General features: G+C 37.8%; 1 protein-coding gene across 1 annotated transcript in view; it reads right to left on the bottom strand.

The window, feature by feature from the left end:
• Positions 1 to 24,286, bottom strand: part of LOC121863296 (deoxyribodipyrimidine photo-lyase-like) — a 47,847-nt gene extending 23,561 nt beyond the window's left edge. Inside the window, exons 1-2 of the mRNA XM_042361885.1 lie at positions 24,024 to 24,286; positions 3,155 to 3,379 (exon numbers count right to left, since the gene is read on the bottom strand). Coding sequence (XP_042217819.1) covers positions 3,155 to 3,250 — 96 coding nt within the window. The 5' untranslated portion in view covers positions 3,251 to 3,379; positions 24,024 to 24,286. The remainder of the gene's footprint in view (positions 1 to 3,154; positions 3,380 to 24,023) is intronic.
• Between the last annotated feature and the right edge of the window lie 1,603 nt (positions 24,287 to 25,889).

The following is a 25,889-nucleotide window of genomic DNA, read 5'->3' as shown; positions in this document are numbered from 1 at the left end:
TAGAAGCCAGTATTGCTTGTGAAGAATTATTATTTTTTATTAACTGAAGATATTTGTTTTAGCTCATAAAATTCATACAAATTACCCGGTCAGAATAAAATTTACATTGCTGGAATTCTTATAATTTGGTGATCATTTTGAATATAAACATCATATATTTTGCTTTAAACTTACAATTTTTAGATAAAAATTTTTCTCTAGGTAACTATGGTATCTTTTGTCCAAAATATATGACATTTATATTCAAAATATTCCTGGTCTTACAAGGAATCCAGCAATGTCAATTATATTATCCTAACTTTAATCTGAGGTATTATTTAATACTAAATGTTAAAAACTCTGGAAGGGAGGATTGGTGAGGGGTGGGGGGGAGGGTTGGGACTGACCGCGCGGTTGGAAGAGGGGGGGAAGGCAAGGTGGGGTACTTTGACAGATAGTGTGTGAAGATTATTTTTTTTTTATTAACTGAAGATATTTGTTTTAGCTCATAAAATTCATACAAATTACCCGGTCAGAATATAATTTACATTGCTGGAATTCTTATAATTTGGTGATCATTTTGAATATAAACATCATATATTTGGTTTAAACTTACAATTTTTAGATAAAATTTTTTCTCTAGGTAACTGTTATCTTTTGTCCAAAATATATGACATTTATATTCAAAATATTCCTGGTCTTACAAGGAATCCAGCAATGTCAATTATATTTTCCTAACTTTAGTTTGAGGTTATCCCACACATCTCCTTGGGACGGTTGGTGGGGGGTGGGTGGGGGGAGGGAGGGACCGACCGACCATCTGTTAGCCGGCTGTGTAGTGTGAGAGGGAGGGAGTTGAGTCCATTATTTGAATGGACATTAACTTGGCGACTGTATTTCTCTATTTCTCTTAAGTATTAATTGTGTGCATGTACCATCATAAAATTAAGATGTTATTTTTACTACAACATAGGTATGTGCCTTCAAAAAGTGGAGTTTGGGGGGTCGGGCCGGTTTCTATTGGAATTAATCCCATATGTTCTGTTGTTCACTTAACGCGGATTTCACTTAACGCGGGACCCTCTGGGTTCAATTGACTGCGTTAAGTGGGGTACAACTGTATATATATATATATATATATATATATATATATATATATATATATATATATATATATATATATATATATATATATATATATATATATATATATATATATATATATATATATATATATATATATATATATATATATATATTCATGTTAATCTTATCAATTTGTAAGTTACAGAAAATATATACAGTACAGGTACTGTATATATTTTAGAAGTCTTGGCTGCAAGAATATGAAATTCTTTGAGGACAACTGTATAGACAAAATATATTGAATTAGTGAGGATTTAATATACAGGTGCAGTACTGTAATGGTTTTTGATCCAGCTGAGAAGTTGGAGCTAACAATGTTTTCATTTCAAGAATGTATTTTTTGTTGTTTTGTATTATACATTTACAGAAGTGATTTTTTGTCAAAGGGTAAGGTGTTTGGGGTGGGTGGAAAGGTTCTAGGATATTTTTGGGTTAATAAAAATGGCTATGAAAAGGTATTTTATTTAAATTTAAGTTAATACAGTAAAAAAAACTGCATTTTATTTATTTGCTCAGTTTATAATACCAAAGAGCCATAGTACATTTGAAAGAAGTGTATGAGTGCTGTACCTCAATAGAAAATGTACAAATGCAGAAGTTCATTGCTGATGACTGTTCCAGTAGATGTCCAAGCCTCAAGCTAAGGAAGCTATCACCACAAAAAACTGTCATAACTAATTTCTTTCGAATGAGAGTTGTAAACTAAAGGAATAATCTACAGCATATGAGAGCTCCAGACAATAATCTGCTAAGTGCCAAAATAGAAAATGGAGGAAGATGCTCAGGTAGGAATAAGTGACATACAGAAGTCATTTCAGAGGACTGTAACCCACATGTAGAGCTCCCCAATTGGGTCTCTGTCATACCCAGAGGACAGAGGAGAGGTTGGGGAATACAATGTAATATATAACATGTTTCAGCAACATATGGTTCTTAGCAGGTTATGGTCTGCAGCTCCTCAGTTATCATAACAGCAGCAACATTGATCTCTTTAAATGCAGGTTAGACCAGCATGGTGTAATCTCTAAGAGTTTACACCATACATGAACTAAATATGTTCATCAGAGCCTATACAAGCCTAGTATCAGCCAACAGTGCACACATCAAACTAACCACCCTGATCATCTACGAAGATGAGAAGTGGCAAAAAGAATAAATGCGATAGGTCTACATCAATTTACAGGCATGAAGCACTTACTCTGGGTGCAAAAGGTTGAAGTAAGTTAAAAATGAAGGACAATGTTCCGAGGAGCAGGATCTGTGGTGAATAGGATGCCAAAAATATAAAACACTAAAAAAGAACAAGGAAGTGAAAGGAGAATCAAATTAAGAGTTGATCAGGGTGTGCTAAAGTGATGAATAGCTCAAAGGTAATGGAAAAGGATAAGAAGGGTAATATAGGCTATTAGCCAATCTTGACCTTTGGCACAAGAAAAAATAAATTATGAGAAATACTTTCTGATAGTCTACAGCAGTGGTTCTCAACCTTTTTCACTCCATTCCCCCCTTGAGGAATTTTCAACATCCTCGTGGCCTCCACTGTTTTCGTGATGATATCCCAGGCCAGACTGAGATTATTCGTCCTATCACCACTTGCAAAGGATGACACACGACACGCATTGAACAAGTCAGTTCAGCAGCTCGATCTAGTCGTCAGGCCAGACATACACAGGACTGGACCTGTGAAATCTTAAATAATCCGTAAAAAATAATAATAAATTGGCACCAGAGTATGTAAATATGAACACTGATTGTCGATATGATTAAACAAAATGACAAAAAAGAATGAAAAATTCTCTTCTGCCAAGTCAAAATAAGTAATACAAGTTTTGTTTAATTCAGATTTCCAACATTATTTGGAAACGTACAATTTATAACAGCTCGCCGTGGCTCCCCTAAATTCTTGCCGTGGCTCCTTTGGGCCATGGTCCCCAGGTTGAGAACCACTGGTCTACAGGTATAAATTGACTAAATTTTTTGTTTTATAGTCCAGCATGATCAGCAGGTGATAAAGCTAAAAATTCTAACCTTTTCGCTCAATCTTCAGACGGGAATGGATGTCGATGTCTTCACCATCATCAACTTTTTGTTTCTTTGCTTGTGGTTCATTACTCGGAGGGGACATAATTGTAGAACGTAACGAGTCTATGCACAACTGAGGCCAAGTAGACAGAGTCTAAGTCAACCAGATGAAACACATAAATCCACACTAAAGTGGCAGTGGGCTTCCAAATATTTCTTGTTATCCCATTACCTGAAAGAATTTAATCTATATCAGGGTCAATTCTAATACTGCAGTGTAATATAGTACATTATGCAATACTGTACCCAAAATCAAAATACTGTACTGTAAACATTCCTGGGACCAAAATTTCAATAAAAAACTATTGAAGTAAATATCATAATTATCAGCACCACTTTATCCTGTAAATTTCAAAAGACTATAGAGATGAAAAGTTATTATTACTAAGATTCATATCTGCAGTGGGAAGAATAAAACACAATAAAGCAACTACTGTACAGTAATTTTTTTATACTCTAACAGTTTAGGACAGTGACAAGCACCTTTTCTGTCATAGAGGCTGCACTACCATGGTTTCCTTCGAAAAAAGACAAATGAATCAACCAAACTCAACCTAACCTTACCCAAAATAATGTATGTATAGTTGCCCATATTTCCACTTGTTACAGTGGTTGGCACATTTCGTGGGACGTGGTAGCTTGGTGTTTGTTTACATAACATTTGCCATTAATGGGTTTCTTTTTCTGAGGACATTCTTAAGTCAGATTTGTACATAAGTCGGAACACATGCTTTGTAATAACCAGTACTTACAGAACAATACAATGCACCGGCTAACGTCCTAGATACGTTCTTGGAAACGTGATGTTAACCGAAATAGACGTTGTCCGATCATCATATAAACTTTGTATTTATACTTACGTGTATGTGGAATACTATATATGTACATATACACTTTTACTCTTAAATCACTACTGTAATGTGATACAGGTGATTAATTTTTATCTCTTGTGCAAAATACATGACGTTTATATTAAAATTATTCACTGTTTTACAAGGATTCCAGCAACGCCAGCAGATGGGGGAGAGAGAGGGGGCGTGGGGGGAGGGGAGGTAGTACGTTTGACAGTTGGCACAGGCCCAGGTCTAACGCGTGTATATTTATCAGTTCTTAAGTGACTAAGCTTCTCTCTTATAAAAAGCCAGTGAAATGACCTGGGTGAATATAATTAACATTGCTGGGATTCTTGTAACATACTGATTAATTTGAATATAAACATGCTATAATTTGCACTAGACAAAACAATTTTAGTACCGTAATCAAATTAGTACATGTGCACTCCAGCTTTGCACTAAGGTCATTTATTTCTATTACGTTTCTTTTAGTATGGTGTGTGCATGTAAATGGATGAAAATAAATGAAGAAATCTATGTAAATCTACCCAAAAATACAGTTGAAAACTTTTTTATAAAATGTACTACAGTACTGTACACTAATGTACAACAATTTTTATCTCTTGAGCAAAATATATGACGTTTATATTCATATTATTGGCTGCCTTGCAAGGATTCCAGCAATGCAAATTATAATCTCCTAACTTTAGTCTGAGATATTATATAAGATAAAAACTGTAAGCCTGAAAGCCTGGCTGGAGGGGGGGGGGGGACTGACGGCTCCACCACCCAGCGAGGGGCTGGGGGGGGGCGTGGTGGGGGGGTTGAGGTGATAAGTTTGAGGCGAAGGTCTCTGTGTGTTTATTTAACAGTCCTACTAAGCTTCTCTCATTTTAAAATGCCAGTGATATGACCTAGGAGAATATAATTAACATTGCTGGGATTCTTGTAAGATACTGATTTATTTGAATATAAACATGTTGTAATTCGCACTAGACATAACAATTTTAGTACCGTAATCAAATTAGTACATGTGCACTCCAGCTTTGCACTAAGGTCATTTATTTCTTTTACGTTTCTTTTAGTATGGTGTGTGCATGTAAATGGATGAAAATAAATGAAGAAATTTATGTAAATCTACCCAAAAAATACAGTTGAAAAACTTTTTATAAAATGTACTACAGTATTGTACACTAATGTACTACATTTTTTATATCTTGAGCAAAATATATGACGCTTATATTTAAATTAATCTCTGTCTTGCAAGGATTTCAGCAATGTAAATTATATTATCCTAACTTTAGTCCGAGATATTATATAAAATAAACATAAAGAAATCACCAATCTTTTGTCTGGGAACACGAGGGAGGTAGCCAGCCGAGTGTGAGAAAAGGGGGGGGAGGTGAGGTGACAGTGTCTTTATTTATTTGAGATAAGATTTGACAGTTGGCGCTGAAGGCCTGCGTGTTTATTTATCATTACTTAAGAGTGACCAAGCTCTTCTCATAATTTGCCACCCAAACGACCTGGGTGAATATAACTTCCATGTAAGATAGTAATTTATTTGAATACCTGTATAAACAAGCTATATTTGCAATTCAATTTCAATTGTTTATTCCTTGATAGAGGAAGCGGGATCCTAGTGCTGTCACTTGGTACCCCTGTACCATAACACCAGAAGCAACTGGCCAGTGTCACAAGTATATACAGTACAGTACAGTCATCCCTTGGTTATCGCGCCTAATTGGGACCCCGCTGATAACGAAAGTACAGAACCTATGGGATTTATTCTAATTGGTTCAGGCACCCAAGACCCAACCCCAAGTTTCCCATTTTACGACCATTTAGACCCACTAAATATATATATATATAATGTTATGGTAAATATCATAAACACACATAGGCATGGCTAGGTTTATTACAAAGTGATGAAAAGGGTACGCTTAATACTGTAGTCCACAAAACATGTAGCTATGCTTTTTTTATTTGGTCCCCCATCATACGAGTCCGTTTTCTCTCACATCAGGACGCCTGAGTCCTCCGTTTTCTCTCTTAATCTTAGAGTGCACCAGAGACTTCACTATACTTAGTAATGCCACAGAATTTGAAATTGCAACCCCAATTGCAACTGGGGTTGCAATTGTTGAGGCAACTAGATATGTCTGATTACAGCAAATGTGTTATTGTCAATTTGTAGGTGAAAGATTTTATCCTCAATAGATGTAGGTTAACATTACACCTAGAGGCAAAAACTTAAAAAAAGCCTAAGGAAGGAAGCATACTCCTTTAACACACAATATCTGACCAGTATGGGGAGGATCATCGTGTCTCCGTCAGGGGGTCGTGGAGTGGTGGTCCAGCAGGCGTCACAGATTTTCTTTTTCTTATTTTTTTGGGGGGGGGGGGGCCACGGACGTATATGCGATCGGACGTTGTTCGGTCAGACGTTAACAGGCGCATGACTGTATTTAAAATCCGACTATATCACATCCTAAGTCCTTATATACACTATATCTAAAATCACTTAATTTAAGACAGAGAAAGAATAGAATGACAAAATACAGGGGTACAGTATATGAAAGTAAAAAATAAGTCATCAGGTAAATAAAATACAGTCTCTCCTCGACTTACGACGGGGTTCCGTCCCGACGACCAGGTCGTAAGTCGAAAAGGCGAAAATAATACATAGAAATTCTAAAATGAAATACAGTACAGTAAAAGTAATCAATAATGAATAAAGTGTTACTGTGCACTTACCTTTAATGTAGTCAGGTGAATGCACATGGGGCTGCAATAATTTTTTAATTAAGCATGGAGATTACATTAATTGGATGAAGCATAGGAGGAGACAAGGCTGGGTAGGTCATCAAGTTCGATTTCTTCAGACGGGCTAACATACTTGCTTGTTGAAGGTATTGGCTCATCTTTAGGGAGTGAAGAGGCAGCAGTGGTGGGGCGTGAGACAGCAGTGGGGGACTTCTTAAAAAATATGTCCAATTTAGACTGCACAGTTTGCCTTTTCTTTTCATTGTAAATCTCCCTGTAGCAAGCAAGTGCATCGTGGATTAGTCTGTCAATATTTGCAAAACGCTCAACATTTTTATCCATTTCTTCAAATATTTGAATCCCCTTATTAATAGTAGCAAATGCCTCTGCCATTTGTTTCACTGAAAACTTTTTGGGGGGGGTGCAGGTTCTTCCTTTTGTCTCTCTTCTTCCTCTGCAAATTGTGCCTCCAGTTCAATAAGATCCTCGTTACTTAGCTCTTCTGCTACACTTTCCACCAACTGCTCAACATCTTCATTATCAATTTCTAACTCCAGATGTTTACCCATCTGCACCATCTTGTTACTAATCTCAGAAATGGCTTCATTTTCATTAAATTCTTCGAAACTGTTCACATATCTTTTCAGGACCTTCTTCCAAATTCCATTCATGCACTGACCTGTAACCTCATCCCATGCTGCAGCTATGTTATTTGTACATTGCAAAATGTTGAAGTCCTTCCAAAACTCTCTGAGCGTTTTCTCACCTTCAGTAGCAGCAATAGCCTAAACGAAGGTCGTACGTAAATAATACGCTTTAAAAGCAGCAAATAGCACCTTGATCCATGGGTTGGATGAGAGGTAGTATTAGGTGGAAGGTAGACTACCTTAACATCAGGGTGCAGGTCGTCCAGGTGTAGTGGGTGTCCCGGAGCATTATCTAAAATTAATAAAATCTTGAAGGCAACCCCTTGTTGCAGACAATACTCCTTGGCTCGTGGAATGAAACAACTCTGGAACCAATCCTCAAACAATGCTAGGGTCATCCATGCTTTCTCATTACTGCGATAAAACACTGGCAGTGTATGCTTGCTGACATTTTTAAAAGCCCTTGGGTTCTCTGAATGATATATCATGAAGGGCTTTACCTTGAATCCAGCTACATTCACCCCCAACAGAAGTGTGATTCGGTCCTTGAATGCCTTGAATCCCGGCATGGTTTTCGCCTCTTTGTGGATGTATGTCCGTTCTGGCATGCGCTTCCAGAATAAGCCAGTTTCATTCATATTAAATATTTGCTCAGGCAAATAATTTCCCTCCACGATGACATGATCTAGCTCCTCCTTAAAAGCTTCAGCAGCACCCACATCAGCACTTGCTGCCTCTCCACTCACCTTTACACTGTGCAAATTGTAACGTTTCTTAAACCTTTGGAACCACCCACGACTTGCTGTGAGGTTTTGGTCACACTCATCTCCTGCCTGCTCTTTCAGGCTTTCGAAAAGGCCTTTTGCCTTAGCCTGTATGGTTAGAAGGCTTAAGGGTACATGCTTTTGCAGCTGGTCTTCCATCCACGTCACAAGTAATTTCTCCATCTCATGAAGAGGACCTTGTCTTTTTTTCGTTATTATTGTTCCCTTTACAGGTGCTGATCCTTTCACTACCTCACGAATTCGTTCCTTGTCCTTCAAAATTGTTGATATCGTCGAGTGAGAGAAGCCAAGGTCGCGTGAAATGGTTGCTACCGTTTTACAATTTTCATATTGCATTATTATTTTCATTTTCATCTCAGAAGTAATTGACTGTCTTTTTCTTCTCAGCACCACAAGAACTCTCACTTTTATGCTTGCCAGCCATTTTGAAGGGAATTACAAACGAAAATTTTGTCAGTAACAGCGCGATCACTAACAACAACAACGGCCAAACACCAACTGAGTGCGCTATGGCGTGGACGCTGTACACCATGAGGCGGCCCAGCCCAAGCTATCGTATGGCGTCACATTATAACCAAACGTCGGGACTCGAAAATACATGTGAAAAATATTTTATACGACCATGGCCGTCATATGTCCGGGTTGTCGTAAGTCGAATATGTCATAAGTCGAGGCGAGGCTGTACTGTAAATTTCAAGTTTAACCCTTGTATAGTAATATTCCCAAAAGGCCCCAAGGAACCTCACAATAGTAGCCAGATTAAGAATGCTAAATAAGCATTCCACCTTTATCTCTGAATGCAAGCATTTCTTGCACAGGTTACAAAATAGAACGCCATTGGACCATACAGTATGTGCTATCTGTTAGACAGTGGTGGTGTGTTGTGACGTAAGGAAAGGTTTCAGTTCACTGGAGTAAATTTTACAGGATTTTAGTTCACTAGAACAAGTTTCATGGTACAGTACAATATTGTTTACTACTTAATCGTCTGAAGTTCACATGATCAGCCTCTACCAATCATGGGGTGTTACTCTGTCACGTGTGGTACAGAATGCCATTATCATGAAAATAAACACGTTTGCTTTTGTTAAAGATACAAAATCACCAATACCAAGGGAAGGTTACCGTAGGTAAAGTTATTCAGGTTACGTCAGGTTGCCTTAGGTTTGGTTGGGTCAGTTTTTTGTGTGTTAAGTATTTATCCCCAAATTTCCATCATTTCAAACCTTGCCCACTTTGTGCAATCAAAATCACTGGTAATAAATGTGGGTCTTATCTTCATAACAATTCATTTCCACCAGAATAAAGGTCAGATTCTTGTAAATCATCAACAATTACAGTAAATAAAATAAAAAATTTGTTTGTGAGTCCCATGTATGTAATCTACCAAATTTTTACTGAACTTCCATTGAAGAAAATCGATTCAGAATTAAATTCTAGATCAGAAAAACCTACTGTCGTCGTGAAGTTTAGAATGTGTACTAAAATTAACATTAACCAAGATCTGCTTTTTGTTTCTTTAAAACATTGTCCCTCTTTTATGCAAGGTGCCACTATACTACAGTACTGTACTGTACAGGTATAAAGTACTTGTATTCTTTTCTGCCATGACCTTAGGCAGTGTTTAATAAAATAAATCACCAGAAAGAAAGCAATAAAATATGAATTTGAACTTAATAAAAATATCTTCAATTTCAATAATACTGACAACATTAAGTCTATCAGTAATTTGGTTGAAGACTTCAGGTCTATATCATTGCTGAAATATTACACTAACCAACAAAACCTTTCATAATGATTTTACGTTGTTTTTGGTTGGTTTGCATTTCATGTATAATATAAAAAAAATTTAGTGGTGGAGGAGACGGATAGCCCCAGATGTTCGATTTCTTTCATCTTTTCCATAGATGTTGTTCGGATGATAGTACTTGCTGTAATAAAAATGATGCAACCATGCACAGAACCTGACCTAACGCACTAAACCTACCTAGCCTTGCGTAACTTGTTAACAGTGGGGCAAAAAGAACTTACTTTGATATCTGGTACAGTACCAATAGAATCAACTTTCTTCAAGTGGCATTGTGTAATTTTATGTTTTCAGTTGTTGCACTGAAACACATAGTTCTTCTTCACTGTCAGTTATCTGCCGTATCTTGAACGTCCTGCCAACTAGCCCATGTTGACATTATGATCTCTCGGAGACAGTCTTCATCTTCTACAACTTACGAGAAGACAAAGAATAACCCGCACAGGACACCATTACTACTTACAGTACTTAAAATACAAGGTGGTGAGCTTGTCTAATGAATATGTCCAAGGACAGAATCATTGGTTTGTCCCCTTGATGAAGAACAATAAGTATACAAACATACAGTTCACTTAGAATCTAATGCTACTCAAAAGAAATTGAAAATCTACGTAAACCCATAATATGGCATTTGAATCAAACTACAGTACATTACTGTACAGGTAGTTCTGCTATAACGCGATAATTGTGTTCTTGTAAAATATCGTGTTATAGAAAATCGCGTAATAGAAATAACAGGGCTTATGGAGAAAATAGGGTTAGGTGCAGATTACTCGAAATCGAAATAATTTAGTAGTTAGCCTAACACAAAGGATAGCACAGTCTAAATAAATGTTACATTCATATCTAATAATGAAATCATACAGTAAATGTAACACTTTACTTGATGGGGGAGAAGGGTGATTTTGAGGTTGATAAAATCGAGCTTCTCTTCAAGTGTTATATCCTTTCTTTTACGATCATCACCGGGAATTCTATCACCAGAACGCTTCTTGTTGATATTCTTCTTTACTATATTCACAGTTAATACAGTACAGTACTCCCTCTTTATCGACGGATTTTTTATCGACGGTTTCGATTATCGACGGATTATTTAGACGGATTTTTATTTTGGCTTTATTTGAACTCAGTTACGCAACATAATAACTATGGCAAATGAAGTTGGAGGTGAAGGGTTCTCTGACTTAACAGCGGCAGAGGTGCAAGAAGAGTTATTGGGAAATGTTGGGGATCCATTTACAAGTGATGAACTAGAACAATTAGTGGAGCTGCAGGATGAAACAGAAGATGAAGTGAGTGATGATGAAAATAAGAACTTAACTTTAGATAATCTTGGTGAAGTAATAAGAATGAGTAAGGCCCTCTCTGCTCATCTCTATGACATTGATCCCTCCCTTGATAGGTCCCTTAAAGCAAAGAGAGCTATTGAAAATGTTATGTTGCCATATATAGAACTGCAGAGGGAAATGAGAAGCAAGAAAGCACAGACCACCATCACCAACTTCTTCAGTCGCCGAGTGCCTGTCATCGCCGAACCTGCCGGCATCCTGCAACAGGAGGCAGAAGCTGCCGACACCTCACAACAACAAGACGTAGAAGCTGCCGGCACCTCACAACAAGAAGATGCAGTACCTGCCCACACCCCTCAAGAAGATGCAGACCTTGACTCATCATACTCATCTGACTGGTCAGGCTTTTAATAAGCCTCAATCATCACACTTGTATATACTGTACACTGTATTGTTTACTGTAAGGACCGATGTTCACTTCAATAAATGAAATCGCAAGTTTGCTAGTATTTTTGTCCACTTATTATATTATTATTTATACAATATTATTTAAGGTTATGTGTAAAGGAAACGCATTAATGCTTAAAGGTACATTTATTCAACATATGCTAATAATAGTTAGAAAAATTACGTAACCATCACGGTATCGACGGTTTCTTTATCGACGGCCGTCTACAGAACGTAACCCCCGTCGATAAAGAGGGAGTACTGTACCACAAAATTGGAGAAATAGTAAGCAAAAATCGCGTTATAGCAAACAAGCGTTCGCGTTATACAAATATCGTTCCTAATTCATAAATCGCGTTAGAGCAAATTCGCTTTATCAAAACACGCGTTATAGCAGAACTCACTGTATATAAATCTCATCCTTTATACATAAAATAGGTTCAAGAACTAATTGCATAGCCTATAAACAAGAAAACCAGGTAAGTGAAACATAATATTGAAAACGAAAGACAATCAAGCCAATATTTATGATAATAAAACCCCCGATGACACCCTCCGTCGTTCTTTTAATTTTTACAGAGACCGAAATCAAAAATTTATAGTTTACGATAAGATGCAAATACACGACGCCACGGAAGAAATATTGGCTGGATATTTATGGCAAATAATATATTTCTTGCCTACAAAGCACTTAGACACAGTTTATTAATGCCATATGATAAATTTTTTGCCATTTTTTACCCAGTAATTTCCCTCTTCTTTCATGCCCTGCCCACTACAGGTGATTTATGATCTTATAAACAGAAAATATCTCTTTGGTGTTAGCCGTCTCCTCCACTATCACCATAAAAATACAGTATTGTAGTTTAACTTGTCTTAAACCCAACTATCAATAACCCATCCATCCCATATTGATTAAAATTTATATTTTTTAATGGCATAGCGGTAATGTAGTAGGTAGTAGGCAACAACCAAACAGGGAGGTACTACCGCCTGGGAAGATATTGAAAGCATAATGTGTTGTCTAATGGTAAACCCTGCTGCCATATGGCATCACAAAAATTGTAACCAAGTCCCAGGTTGCTGATCTGACTTTCTGCCTCATTTACACACAATTGCAGGGTCTCAATTGGTTCTCTTACTACTGTATTGACAACACAACATACATATATCGTTTCTCACTCTTGATTTTTTTTTCATTTTTGTATGTCTTTATTATTATTATTATTATTATTATTATTATTATTATTATTATTATTATTATCATTATTACTATTATTATTATTATTATTATTACAGGTTGTACCTCTCTAGTCCGGCATTCTGTGGTCCGGAAACTCCCGTGGTCCGGAACGATTTTAGTTTGTCCAATAGGTAGATAGGCAGCTTTTTTTTTTTTTTTTACTTATCTGATTATTATTATTATTACAGGAGTATTAAATTTTTGCCCCTCAGGCCCCAATGTGGGTCAGTGACCTATGCCCGGGTGGGCTAATCCCCTTAAAAACAAAAACAAAAAAACAAAGCCGCGGGAAATTAAGGTTTGTTTACATCCGGCAGTTCGGCTGCTCTCTCTCTCTCTCTCTGCTTGTCTATACAGAGTACAACAATTAACCCTTCAATATATATGAGCAGTAAATAAGTGTTGCTTTCATATTCTTATGTAGAGTAATGACGATATGTTTTCACATGTGCTCACTTACATACGCGCAGTCTCACTTTTTTTTACCATTAATGGTTAGCTACTTATATTGTTCCATTTATTAACATTAAATAACATTACAGGTACTTCAAACAACCATATTATTTTTTTTACATTAATTTTACTACAGCTAAAATCAGGGTCTTATTTTCTTCAGTTTTATATGTAGAACCAATCAGTCGCTGGTTTCGTAAGCTTTAACATAAACAATGCCGGCAGCCGTCTCGTCTCCTCTAATATTCCACGTATTATTAATAAATTGTATTGTTAATTTTGCACACGCTCACATTAATTCAATAAAAACAAATTCAGAAACATTAATTAAAATATATATGAACAGTAAATAAGTGTTGCTTTCATATTCTTATGTAAAGTAATGACGATATGTTTTCACGTGTGCGCATGCGCAGTTACATATGCGATCTCTCTTTTTTCTTTACCATTATCGTTAGCTACTTCTATTGTTCCATTTATTAATATTAAATAACATTACTTAAAACAACCATATCAATTTTACTACAGCTACAACCAAGGTCTTATTTTCTTCAGTTTTATATGTAGAACCAGTCAGTCACTGGCTTTGTAATCAACGAAAACAATGCTGTGTCATTTCCTCGTGTGTTTTAATATTCTACGTATTATTAATGAATTGTATTGCTCATTTTGCACACATAAACATTAATTCAATAAAAAAGACATTCAGTAAGAAACAATAATGAATCTTTTGTACATAAGAGAAATGACGCTGTTTACACGATTATGCACGTCGTCTGCACGTTGGCGGGCCGTTCAAACCCGTCGAAATTCAAGTTTCCGCCGTCAAATTTCTTTTTTATTTATTTTTTTGTGTGTTCCAATAAAATACGTTAAGAATTAAAAACTCGCGAAATTTGAGAAGCTACTATACGACATTTAACTCTTCAATATGTCTTCAAAGAGACCATGATGCAGAGAAAGTGGTGCTAGTGCTTCCAGGCATAAGCACAAGTCACTATCTATCCAGGAAAAGGGTGAATTTCCATGGTCCGGCACCAGTCAGGTCCCGAGGTTGCCGGACTAGAGAGGTACAACCTGTATTTATATTTATTATTTTTTTAATTTATGAATTATTATTATTATTATTATTATTATTATTATTACATTTTTGCCCTCCAGGCCCATCCCAGTATATGTCCAGAATAATAATAATATAATAATAATACTCTTGTGCATTATGCAGAAGACCTGACAGCCGCACCCTTATCCACTACCTCCTAAGATGTCCCCACACACAACGCTTCCATGACGCCTGCTGGACCACCACTCCACGACCCCCTGACGGAGACACGATGATCCTCCCCATACTGGCCAGATATTTTGTAAATAACATTGATTATGTGTTAAAGGAACATCCTTCCTTCCTTAGGCTTTAGTAAGCCCCTTTATAATATTTATACTGTATATACTTGTCACACTTGCCAGATGGTTCTGGTGTTATTGTACAGGGGTACCTAGTGACAGCACTAGGATTGTGCTTCCTCTATCAAGGAATAAACAATTGAAATTGAATAATAATAATAATTAACCGTTTATTGAAAGAGTATGGCAGCCGTAAGGTTGAAAATACAGTGACCCCTCGGTTAACGAACTCGATCCGTTCCAGAAGGTCGTTCGTTAACCGAAACCATTGTTTCAATGGGTTTTTGGGTAATTGGATCCAGCTCACCGAAAATTTCCTAAATTCAACAAAAATGGTAGAAAAGTTCACTTACTTTGAGGTGTGTATGTAGAAGGCTCCTGGATGATGATGGGAATTAGAATGGGGGTGGAGGAGAAGGAAGAAGAAAAGGCATTGGGGTGGAAGAGAAGTCACCCCATGGCACCATTTCATCCATAAAATTTTAGTTCTCTTGGTGTATTTCAAGATTATTTTCTTTAAATCAACACTGCACTGCATTATATATTGTCAATATGTAATATATATTTCAAAATGACCAATAATTTGCAAGGAAACACAGAAAAAAAGCATTTAGTTGAAGAGAGTCTCAAGCAAGATGTTACCTCCACTGAAAACAGAGAGAGACTAACACCTGTCTGGTGTGTTAACAGGCTGGATGGCACGCCAGAAACTAGTTTCTTTACCTTCAATTATGTTCAATAATTGTTAAAATGACTAAAAAATTTAATATTAAACTTTTAAAATTATTGAATAGTATAAACTTCTTGATATTTACTAAAATAGTAAGGAATTTAAGCCCTAGAACCGATTAATGTATTGGCGGACTGATACTAAAGCTGGTTGCCCGGTCAGTGCAAGCGAAAACATGTTGAGGTCGGTTCGTAAGAAATTCGTTAACCGAATTTTTGTTCGTTAACCGAATTGAAAATCCTTATGGAAGGCAGTTCGTTAAGCGAGGGGTCACTGTATACAGTTACATAATTGGGGAATGGGTCTCTTGATTTACAAATAATATACAAGTAACAAAAGTGATACAAATATGATATATAATAACTAGGTGGAGAGAAGCTCAAACTACAGGGCATTTCAACAGAGTGACAGTGCAAAAAGTAAGATTGACTGGGAGTGAATACACTGGTTGATTACAAGTTATTGATAATTTTTACAATGGTTGGGACTGGGCTGTTCTTATAGCGATCAGTTCGTGCTCGTATGGGCTTGATGCAGTTGTGGTGTCGAACAGCAATTCTCGGGCGGTAGTAGGAGCCGGTGTCGAGGATGGTGCAGAAGTTTCTCACCAAATTTGCAGATGAGGTCGTGGTGATGGTCCGTGATTGCCGAGAGGGTCTGTGTGTTGAGCGCTTCTTGATATGTGGAGTAGGAAGGGGAGAATAATCTTGCATACCCTCTTTTGCACTTTTTCTAGGTGTTTATGTTGTGTGGCATTTAGGGAGGAAGACCAGGTAGGGGAGGCATGGGTGAGCTTGGGAAGTATGAATGTTGAATAAACACTGAGGAGCTCTGGGGGCAGGAACTCCGAGGGACTTGAGTCGGCGGAGGAGGTGGAGACGGAAACTGGAGGATTTGACAACTTCACTGACGTGTGGTTTCCAATTTAGTTTGTTGTTTATGGTGATGCCGAGGATCTTAGTGGATTCTACAGTGTGTCGGGACCTAAAGAAATGGAAGAGGGTGGGACAACGTCAGAGGAGAGGTTGATGTGCATAACCATGGTCTTGGTATGATTGATGGTGACATGGTTGTTGGTGGCCCAGTTTTGGAGACTGTTCAATAAATCCTGAAGGGCAGTGTAGTCGGGAGCAGAATTGTTGACGCTGATCCCAATGGTGGAGTCGTCGACATATTTCCAGCGAGCAGGGGTTTCTCTTAGGGCATCATTGATAAGCAAAAGGAAGCATAGTGGTCCCATCTTGGTGCCTTGGGGGACGCCACAGGTGAGTGACTGAAGGGTGGAGTCAGCCTCTCGGAAGCATACAGCTTGGCGTCGGTAACTGAGGAAGTCTGTAAGCCATGGTATAAGACTTCCTCAAAACCTGAGGTCAATAGCTTTGTTGATGATTAAATTGTGGTCGACTAGGTCGAAGGCTTTGGTGAAGTCAATGAAGGCGACAGCTACAGACGTTTTTCGTTTCTCCAGATGGCGGTACAGTGATCCCTCGGTTAAAGAACACCTCGTTTAACGAAATTTCGGTTAACAAATTACCTTCCATAAGAATCTTCAATTCGGTTACCAAAAAAAAATTTGGTTAACTAAATTTTTACGAAATCATGTCAACATGTTTTCGCTTGCTCACCAGCTGGAATATTAGTCCGCCAATACAGAAATCGGTTCTAGAGCTTAAATTCATTCCCATTTGAGTAAATATCAAGAAGGATGTACTATTCAATAATTTTCCAAGTATTATATTAAAATTTTTAGTCATTTTAACACTTATACAACATGATTGCAGTACAGGAAACTAGTTTATGGTGCGCCAATGAGCCACTTGACTCGCCCAGCAAGGCGTCAGTTTGTATCTCTGGTCAGTGGAGGTAACATCTTGCTTGTGGCTCTCTTGAACATAAACTATTTTTACAGTACAATTATTGGTTATTCTGAAATTTATTTTATATGTTGACAATATATAGCGCAGTGCAGTGTTGATTTAAAGAAAATAATCTAGAATTACACCTAGTGAACTTAAAATTTTATGGGTGAAATAACGGCATGAAGCATGGGGTGATTTCTCTTCCACCCCCACTTCCTTCTCTTCTCCCTTCTCCTCCACCCCCACTTCTAATTCCCATCATCATCATCAACCAGGAGCCTTCTACATACACACCTCAAAGTAAGTGTACTTTACTGCATTTATTTTTACTGTGTACCCGGTATGTAATTTTCGGTGAGCTGGAACCAATTACCCCAAAATCCCATTGAAACAATGGTTTCGGTTAACGAACGACCTTCTGGAACGAATTGTGTTCGTTAACCGAGGGACCACTGTATATGTACAGTAGTCGAGAAAGCCGACAAGACAGTGAGTGGTGGAGGAAGTTTTCATATTACCAAATTGCTGAGGATCTACGGCTCCTGCAATATCAGCATAAGCTCAGTCAAACACAAAACTTTCACAGATTAAGCTGGGTATTGGGGTGATTGCAATGGGTCGTAGTGTGAGTGTGTGTGACCCTATCAAACATTGGGTAAAAGTGAGCAGACAGCTAGCACCAGAATATATTTATATACACGGGATCCCCGGCTTACGAATGCCCGCCAATACGAGCAGGGTTTAAACGTAAAACTTACAGTATTTTATTTACCTGATACAGGCACTTATTTTTTACTTTCACTTACTGTATTTTGTCATTCTATTTCTTCTTTTCTCTTAATTTAAGTGATTTTTTATGTATATAAGGACTTAGGCTATGATATAGTGGGATTTTAAACATTGTTCTGTAAGTATGGTATGCACAAAGCATGTGTTCAGACTTACATACAAATCCAACTTAAGAACATCCTCAGGACCGGAGTCCGTTTGTAACCCGGGGACCTCCTGTAATTCATTCATATTTTCCACAAATGTTCTTTGGATGATATTAACTAATAAATTTGATACAACTTTTTATTTTAATTACAAAAATTTTTTCCCATTTTCTCTATGATCATAAATGAGGGAAATTGCAGGGTAAAATCATGGCAAAAAAATTATCATATAGCAATAAAAATCATGTCTCTACGTGCTTTGTACGCGAAGAAATTAAATAATTACCACAAATATTTCGCCAAGTTGGCACATGCTGTCATCTGCTCATATACAATACATTCTGATTTCAGTCTCGCTTATCTTGTCAATGAACAATGGAGCCTCATATTAGGGGTTTTATTACTTTAAATATACTTAATTTTATTTTAATTTTTTGGTTTGAAGTCACGTCTATGACCTGCGCAAACCCCATATACCTGTAGTTGGAATCAAAATCCATATTATGGGTTTCGATTCATTTCCAATATCTTACGAGTAGCGGTATGTTTGTATACTTATTGTTCTTTCTCAAGGAGATGATATCTATACTGTTTTTCACTGGCATCCTTATTGCGTCGTCTTCAGTATTGTGTTGCAAGTTCATATGTCAACATGGATTAGTTGGCAAGATGTGCAACTGCTCAAAATGCAGCACAGAACTGACATTAAAGAAGATATGTTTCAGTGCAGCAACTGCTCGAACTCTTATGTCCACACAAAATGTAAAAGTACACCATGCTGCATCAAGATAGTTGCTTTCATTGGTACCAGATATCAAAAGTACTAAGTACTTTCTGTTTAATATGCCAACGGGTCCGGGGAGCAGATCGGAAGTTAGGTAAGGCTATGGAGTTTTGGTTAGTTAAGACAGGTTTTGTTAAGTTCTGTGTATTTCTGTTTCCATTTTCGTGTTCAGTATCATGTAATTAATATCTCCATAAATTTTGGTTCAATTCCAAAAGTTATTTCTGGTGGTAACTCTGCTCCACTTTTACCAAACATTGCAGGTTTTCAAGTAATAATAGAGAGGGGTAAAAATAATAAGTGGCTCTCCTATATTAAAGGCAAGTTTTCATAAAGGCTTGGCAGAGGAACCTTTAGGCCATTCTGTAGTGGTATCTTAATTAGCAGGCATTTATGACCAGAAACAACCCATTAACGGCAGTAAAATAGCAGATTACAGCAACCAAAGAATCTGATAAAAAAAATGTGTTACCTAACCTAATGTAATCAAAGAAAATTATCATAGAAAAAAATAGTTCTATCATTTAGTGTAGTGAATTTCCGGAATTCTGTGGTTGCTGTTAGGATACACCTCATTTTGTCACCACCTGGTTCGTCACCCAAAAAAAATATTTTGTCACCAAATTCACCAATATCAAATCCATTTCGTCACCAGTAATGGTCTGGTGATGAAACAGTCGCTGATATTAGAGTGACAAATTGCAAGTTATTATTTTGCACGAATAGAAATTACCAGGGTTGGAAAAAATCATGATTTTTAAAAAAAAAATAAAAAAAAATCGATTTATTTGATGTAAATCGGATTTTTTTTATTTAAATCGATTTTTTTTATAGTTTTACTAATTGCATTAAAATAGTATTTTTAAACCATGAAAACAGTATTTTTCAACCAAAGCTTATTCAGGATAATAAACAGAAAATTGGCATTAAAATATTTACCTATGCAGTAGATGTACCAATGGAATTTAACACAATAATATTCTTTTTGTAAAATAAAAGAAAACTGGTAACATATCTTACATTTGAGTGCACAAATCCAAACGTAATAATGAAATTTAACATAAATGCTCTTATAGGATTACAGTGTTTCAAAAATTAATAACTTAAAAATTAATAACTTCTTCAAGTCAACAGAATAATATTCTCATTTTGTAAAAAAAAATAATACTGGTAACAAGTTTATTTTCTTACATTTGTAGGATTATAGTGTATTAAGAATTACCGGTAAAACTTCAAGTCAACACAATATTCTCATTCTGTAAACAACAAAAATAGTTCAAAACATTTAAATTAGCTTAGTTGAACATTGAAATGCTTATGTACTGTGACAAGCTTAGATGCCTTTTCCTGTCCTAGGCGATTTCTTACCTTTGAGTGTACAAATCCTTATGTGGAAAAAATTCTCTCGACCCCTGCTGATGATGCGACAGCTGTAAATAATTGCCTAGGAACATCCATTACATTTTCTGTCATATCATTGGCAAAATACTGCCACCAAGCAAGGGGTGAGAGAGATTTTACAACATTTTTACCAAAATAGACCTCTTTAAATGGTGCACTTCTTCCATGGAAGGACATTAATGTTGAAAGGAAATGTGGAAGAGACTCGCACACATACTGTTCTGCAATGTCTTGCTGCTCAGGAGTCAGATGTCTGCCCTGATACCTTGGATCTATCACATTAGCTAGAAAATGGGCAGGTGTCAATGCTACTTTGATTCTTTTTTCAAAATTATCCATATCCTTCTTATCAGTTAAATACTCCTTAATATCAGTTTTCAGTTTTACCCAGATTTCTACAGCATCACTTAATAGGGTATGTTCTCTCTGGACACAGTCCAATGCCACAGCAATAGGCTTAAGTCTCTCTAAATAGTCTTCTGCAGTTCTTTTTAATGCCTTATCATTAACTTTCCTTTCAATTTTCTTATCAATGTCTTCACTATTTTCTTTGCACACTTTGACAAGGGTCTCCCAGTTCTTTAAATAAGATTCAATAGAATCTGTCACTGTGTTCCATCGTGTGTCTGATGGCATTACTAGCATTGTTCCTCCTGCTCTTCTATACAAAGATCCTGGGATGTGATGATTTCTGAAGTACTTAATGATTTCAGTAATGTGCTCCTTAATGTTCTTGATTTGCAGGTCTTGTGAAAGCAAATTTAACAGGTGTGCAGAGCAACCATATGTTATAATGGATATATCTTGTCCGAATTCACTTCTCATTTTTGCCATATTAGCAGCATTATCTGTTACACAGCTTCTTACTGTGCATCCAAATTTGTCTTCACACTTTTTTGTAGCACATTCAGCTAATTTCAACAGATATTCAGCTGTGTGTCTTAATTCTGTGTCTATAGAGTCAACAAGATAAATACGGTTGTCCGCTGTTAAAGTTATACATACTCATTATGGACATTACTCCATCCATCCATGGCCATGCAAACTGTTTTCCCACTAAGTTCTTCTGAATAATTCTTAATCACTGAATCGTTGGCTTGATCCAAGAGAGACCCTCCAATTTGATGTCTATTAGGTGGAACATATCCTGGTCTTAGCACTTTAATCATCTTGATGTTATTAGCCTGCTGCATTGCATATACTTTTCAATCATGTAGAATAAAAAGAGAAAAGAGTTGTTAGTAAAAAATCATTTTGATTTAAATCATGATTTTTTTACTCTGATTTAAATCAATTTAAATCATGTGATTTAAATCATTTGATTTAAATCATAACAACCCTGGAAATTACACATGTTTAAAGACGACTCGAGAATTATTGTTATTATTATACATGAATATAAATTATTTAATAGAGAAAACTAATAAAGAAAACGATTAAAACAATGATAAATAAACAAAATACAAAACAAATAAAGGTGATTTCTTCTTCACCACTTTCAGTGCGGGTTACGGTCAGACTGTCAGGTGATTTCTGTAAACAACGGGCAATTATCAGGCAAACCACTCGATGGAAACGATTGGCAGTTAATTAACAGCTTTTTTTATTATTTGATATTTTTTATATGGCCAGGTTTACCGGGCCACATAGCCTGTTGCATGTTAACAAAAATAGTTATTGGTTACTACTACTAGCAAATATATATCTAATGCGCATTTTAATTGCATCTTACATTGGTGATAAGACTGGTTGAAATTGTCACATGACTAACTGGCCAACCTTACCAAAGTGGATATGGGCGATCTTAACACTCGTAAGAGGCACACTAACTGCTGAGCACTGCAACCGACAACACCAAGCTTGCCCTTCAACTCAGCATGGCTTCTACAAACTGTATTCAGTTTTGTTCTGGATGTGGCAAGGAAGTACGATCATGGCAGCAGGCTCTCTCCTGTGATTATTGCCATCAGTGGAGACACAGGAAGTGTGGCACAACCATCACTCAGGATATGTACAGGCAAATAGGCAAACATTGAAAGAAAGGTGGATCATTTGCCTGGCACTGTCCAGAATGCCCTGCTACTGCTGACCTCCCCTTGGATGAGTCTTCTACTAGTTCTGACAATTCGTTCACAGTTAATTTTCCTATTGATCCGGTCACCCCAGTACAAGAAATATCTCCAAGATGAACTGTTCCCAGAAAACCTTCCAGGTGATCAACCAGTTACTTGGGAAGTTTGTTCCCACTGGCACAAACTGTGGGAAGCTACGGTTGCATAGCTCTGATGGTTACACATACACAGTAAGAAAAGAAAAGGAGTCTGTAACATACTGGACTTGCAGCATCCACCAGAAGAATAACAAGTGCCCAGCAAGTGTAATTTAGCAAGGGACAACATTTAAGCCAGGTCTACATGCTCACAACCATCCTGGAACAACAGGCCTTCTTGCTACAACAAAAGTAACTGTTGCTGTCAAAGAGGGATGTGCACGTGACAACTTCACCTCGGCTGCTCAAATTGTTGAAGAAGAATTAACTAGCTACAAACAGAGCCACCCTAATGCCCACCAGTTGCCTAAACCAAGCAGCATTGTCAAACAAGGTAGTAAGTAGTAGGCAGCTACCAAACAGGGAGGTACTACCACCTGGGAAGATATTGGAAGAATAATGTAATTGACTAATGGTAGGTCCTGCAGCCATATGGCATCACAAAAATTGTGACCAAGTCCCAGGTTGCTGATCTGACTTTCTACCTCATTTACACACAATTGCAGGGTTTCAATTGTTTCTCTTACCATTGACAACACAACATACAGTACATATATTGTTTCTCACTCCTGATCTTTTTTCTTTCTTTTTTGTATTTCTTTGTGGTTCTTTATTATTACTATAATTGCAGTGTTGTTATTATTATTATAATTGCAGTGTTGTTATCATTATTATTTTTATTTTTGTATTTTGTATTATAAATTTTACTTTTCTTTGTTATTATTATTATTATTATTACATTTTCGCCTCCCAGGCCCTGATGTGGATCAGTGAGCTGTGCCTGTGTGGCTACAAAGACATCGTCAAGCTCAAAGACCACACCACCCAACTCAGCTCAACTTTGAACTCATGTCTGACAGCCTGCCACCCGATTTCATTAGAACAGATATACAGATCTGCAATGATGATAACCAGACTACTTAACGCCACATAGCCATGGCCACCGATAATCAGCCTCACATTTTAAGTTCTACAAGACAGTGGTAGTATATAGATGGAACATTTAAAATAGTACGAATACCATTTTATCAGTTACTGTCCATACATGCCTTCTTTAATAAATTGTCTTAGTGGGATGCTTACATGAATCAATGAACACAAAGATAGTAAACGGGTTGGTGACGAAATGGGCACACCCCGCTGTTTACTGCAATACAGTATTACCTTGACGGCACTATAACACAGGAGAAATATAGTTTCCGAGGTACATTTCGAGCTTACTATTTCTTTGAAGTTGACACTACACTGCAAATGATGTAGACGCCACCATCAACTGGCTAATGGTAACTACAGCGTAGTGACTTTCTGCTTCCTCCAGCCGCCTAGCGTACTGTCAGTGCTCTCACAAGACACAACACAAGTTAACGTTTGTTATTGTTTTAATTCCAGCCCGAAGGTGTCACATAAAATCTACCGCGTTGCTTTACTGCGCATGCGCGGTTATGCGCAGAACCAGGGTTGCCAAGTCTGCCCCTTAAAGGACAAACTGTCCTTTATAGACCTTTTTTTTCCCTACATTTTTAATTAATAGGAACAGCCCAAAAATGACCTTTTCTTTCCTTTATTAGCTTCCTTCTACTTATAAAGCTTAATGTAACATTAAGAATGATATTTTACTAAGTAATATCCTGTTGTTCGTATCATTTTTGTAACGCCTCTTTGTGACAATCCTGTACTAAATCCACACATCCAACACACGTTCATGCACCCTCTCCTCTCCCCAAAAGATGAGCGCCGTTCAGTACACGCGTCGTATGGGTCAGATTTGCCAGTACCGACCGACTCCCCAGCCCCTCCCCTTCCCTGCCTTCAATTTCAATTCAATTTCAATTGTTTATTCCTTGATAGAGGAAGTGGGATCCTAGTGCTGTCACTAGGTACCCCTGTACAATGACACCAGAAGCATCTGGCAAGTGTGACAAGTATATACAGTATAAATATTATAAAGGGGCTTACTAAAGCCTAAGGAAGGAAGGATATTCCTTTAACACATAATCAATGTTATTTACATAATATCTGGCCAGTATGGGGAGGATCATCGTGTCTCTGTCAGGGGGTCGTGGAGTGGTGGTCCAGCAGGCGTCACGGAAGCGTTGTGTGTGGGGACATCTTTGGAGGTAGTGGATAAGGGTGCTGCTGTCGGGTCTTCTGCATAATGCACAAGAGCGTTGCTCAGGGGATGCGGGGATACCAATCTCCCAAGCAAAGTCATACCCAATGATGATACGGGCAGCAATCACGTCCCCTTTCCGCGACCCTTTCCCATAGACGTACGAGAGGTCAGGAAGTTTACGGAGGACATCGTACCAGGTGGGCGGGGACTCCAGGGGGATGGCTGCTTCCCGAGCTTCTCTCTGTTTGCGGCGAATTTGGGTCCTAAGCTGTAAAAGTGTTCGAGGAACAACGTAGTCAGGTGTGGCCTTGTTGCAGCCAGTCTTGGCAAGGCCATCTGCTGCCTCATTGCCCAAGATACCGTCATGACTGGGTATCCATAGGAATGTCACAGGACGGCCTGCATCCTGAAGTGTGGATGTTAACCCTCGTATTCGGAGGATGAGGTCCTTATTTTCCCCTGATCCAAATGCGATCCCGTCGAGAGCAGACTTGGAATCGCAGCAGACAAGCAAGGGGCAGAAACCATCTGCTTCTTCCTCAGCGAGAAGGGCAGCAAGGAGGGCTATTAGTTCAGCTTGAGTGGAGGATGCCCCGTCAGAAACTCTGAGAGACAGTTTGATAGGCTCAGGGGCATCAGGACGGGAGATGTAGACACCAGCCCCGGCCCTACCTGTAGAGGGGTCAACAGAACCATCAGTGTAGAGGACGGCCCTACCTGGGGACCAGTGGGCGATCCTGGAGAGGTGGTATTTGCAGAGAATAACAGGGTTCACCTGGGATTTCGGGAGCGGTCCACCGAGGGCAATCACTTCAGGTTGAAAATCCAGCCAGGGAGAAGGAGACGAACCAACAGCAGGGGTGACAACAATATCAGGAAGGAGGTCGTGTTCCTAAAGGGCTCGGATGAGTGACCCT

Source organism: Homarus americanus, unplaced genomic scaffold, assembly GCF_018991925.1.
Source record: "Homarus americanus isolate GMGI-L3 unplaced genomic scaffold, GMGI_Hamer_2.0 scaffold46197, whole genome shotgun sequence".
Taxonomy (NCBI): domain Eukaryota; kingdom Metazoa; phylum Arthropoda; class Malacostraca; order Decapoda; family Nephropidae; genus Homarus; species Homarus americanus.
Note: the sequence above shows the minus strand (reverse complement) of the source record. Positions and strands in the feature narration are given on the sequence as shown.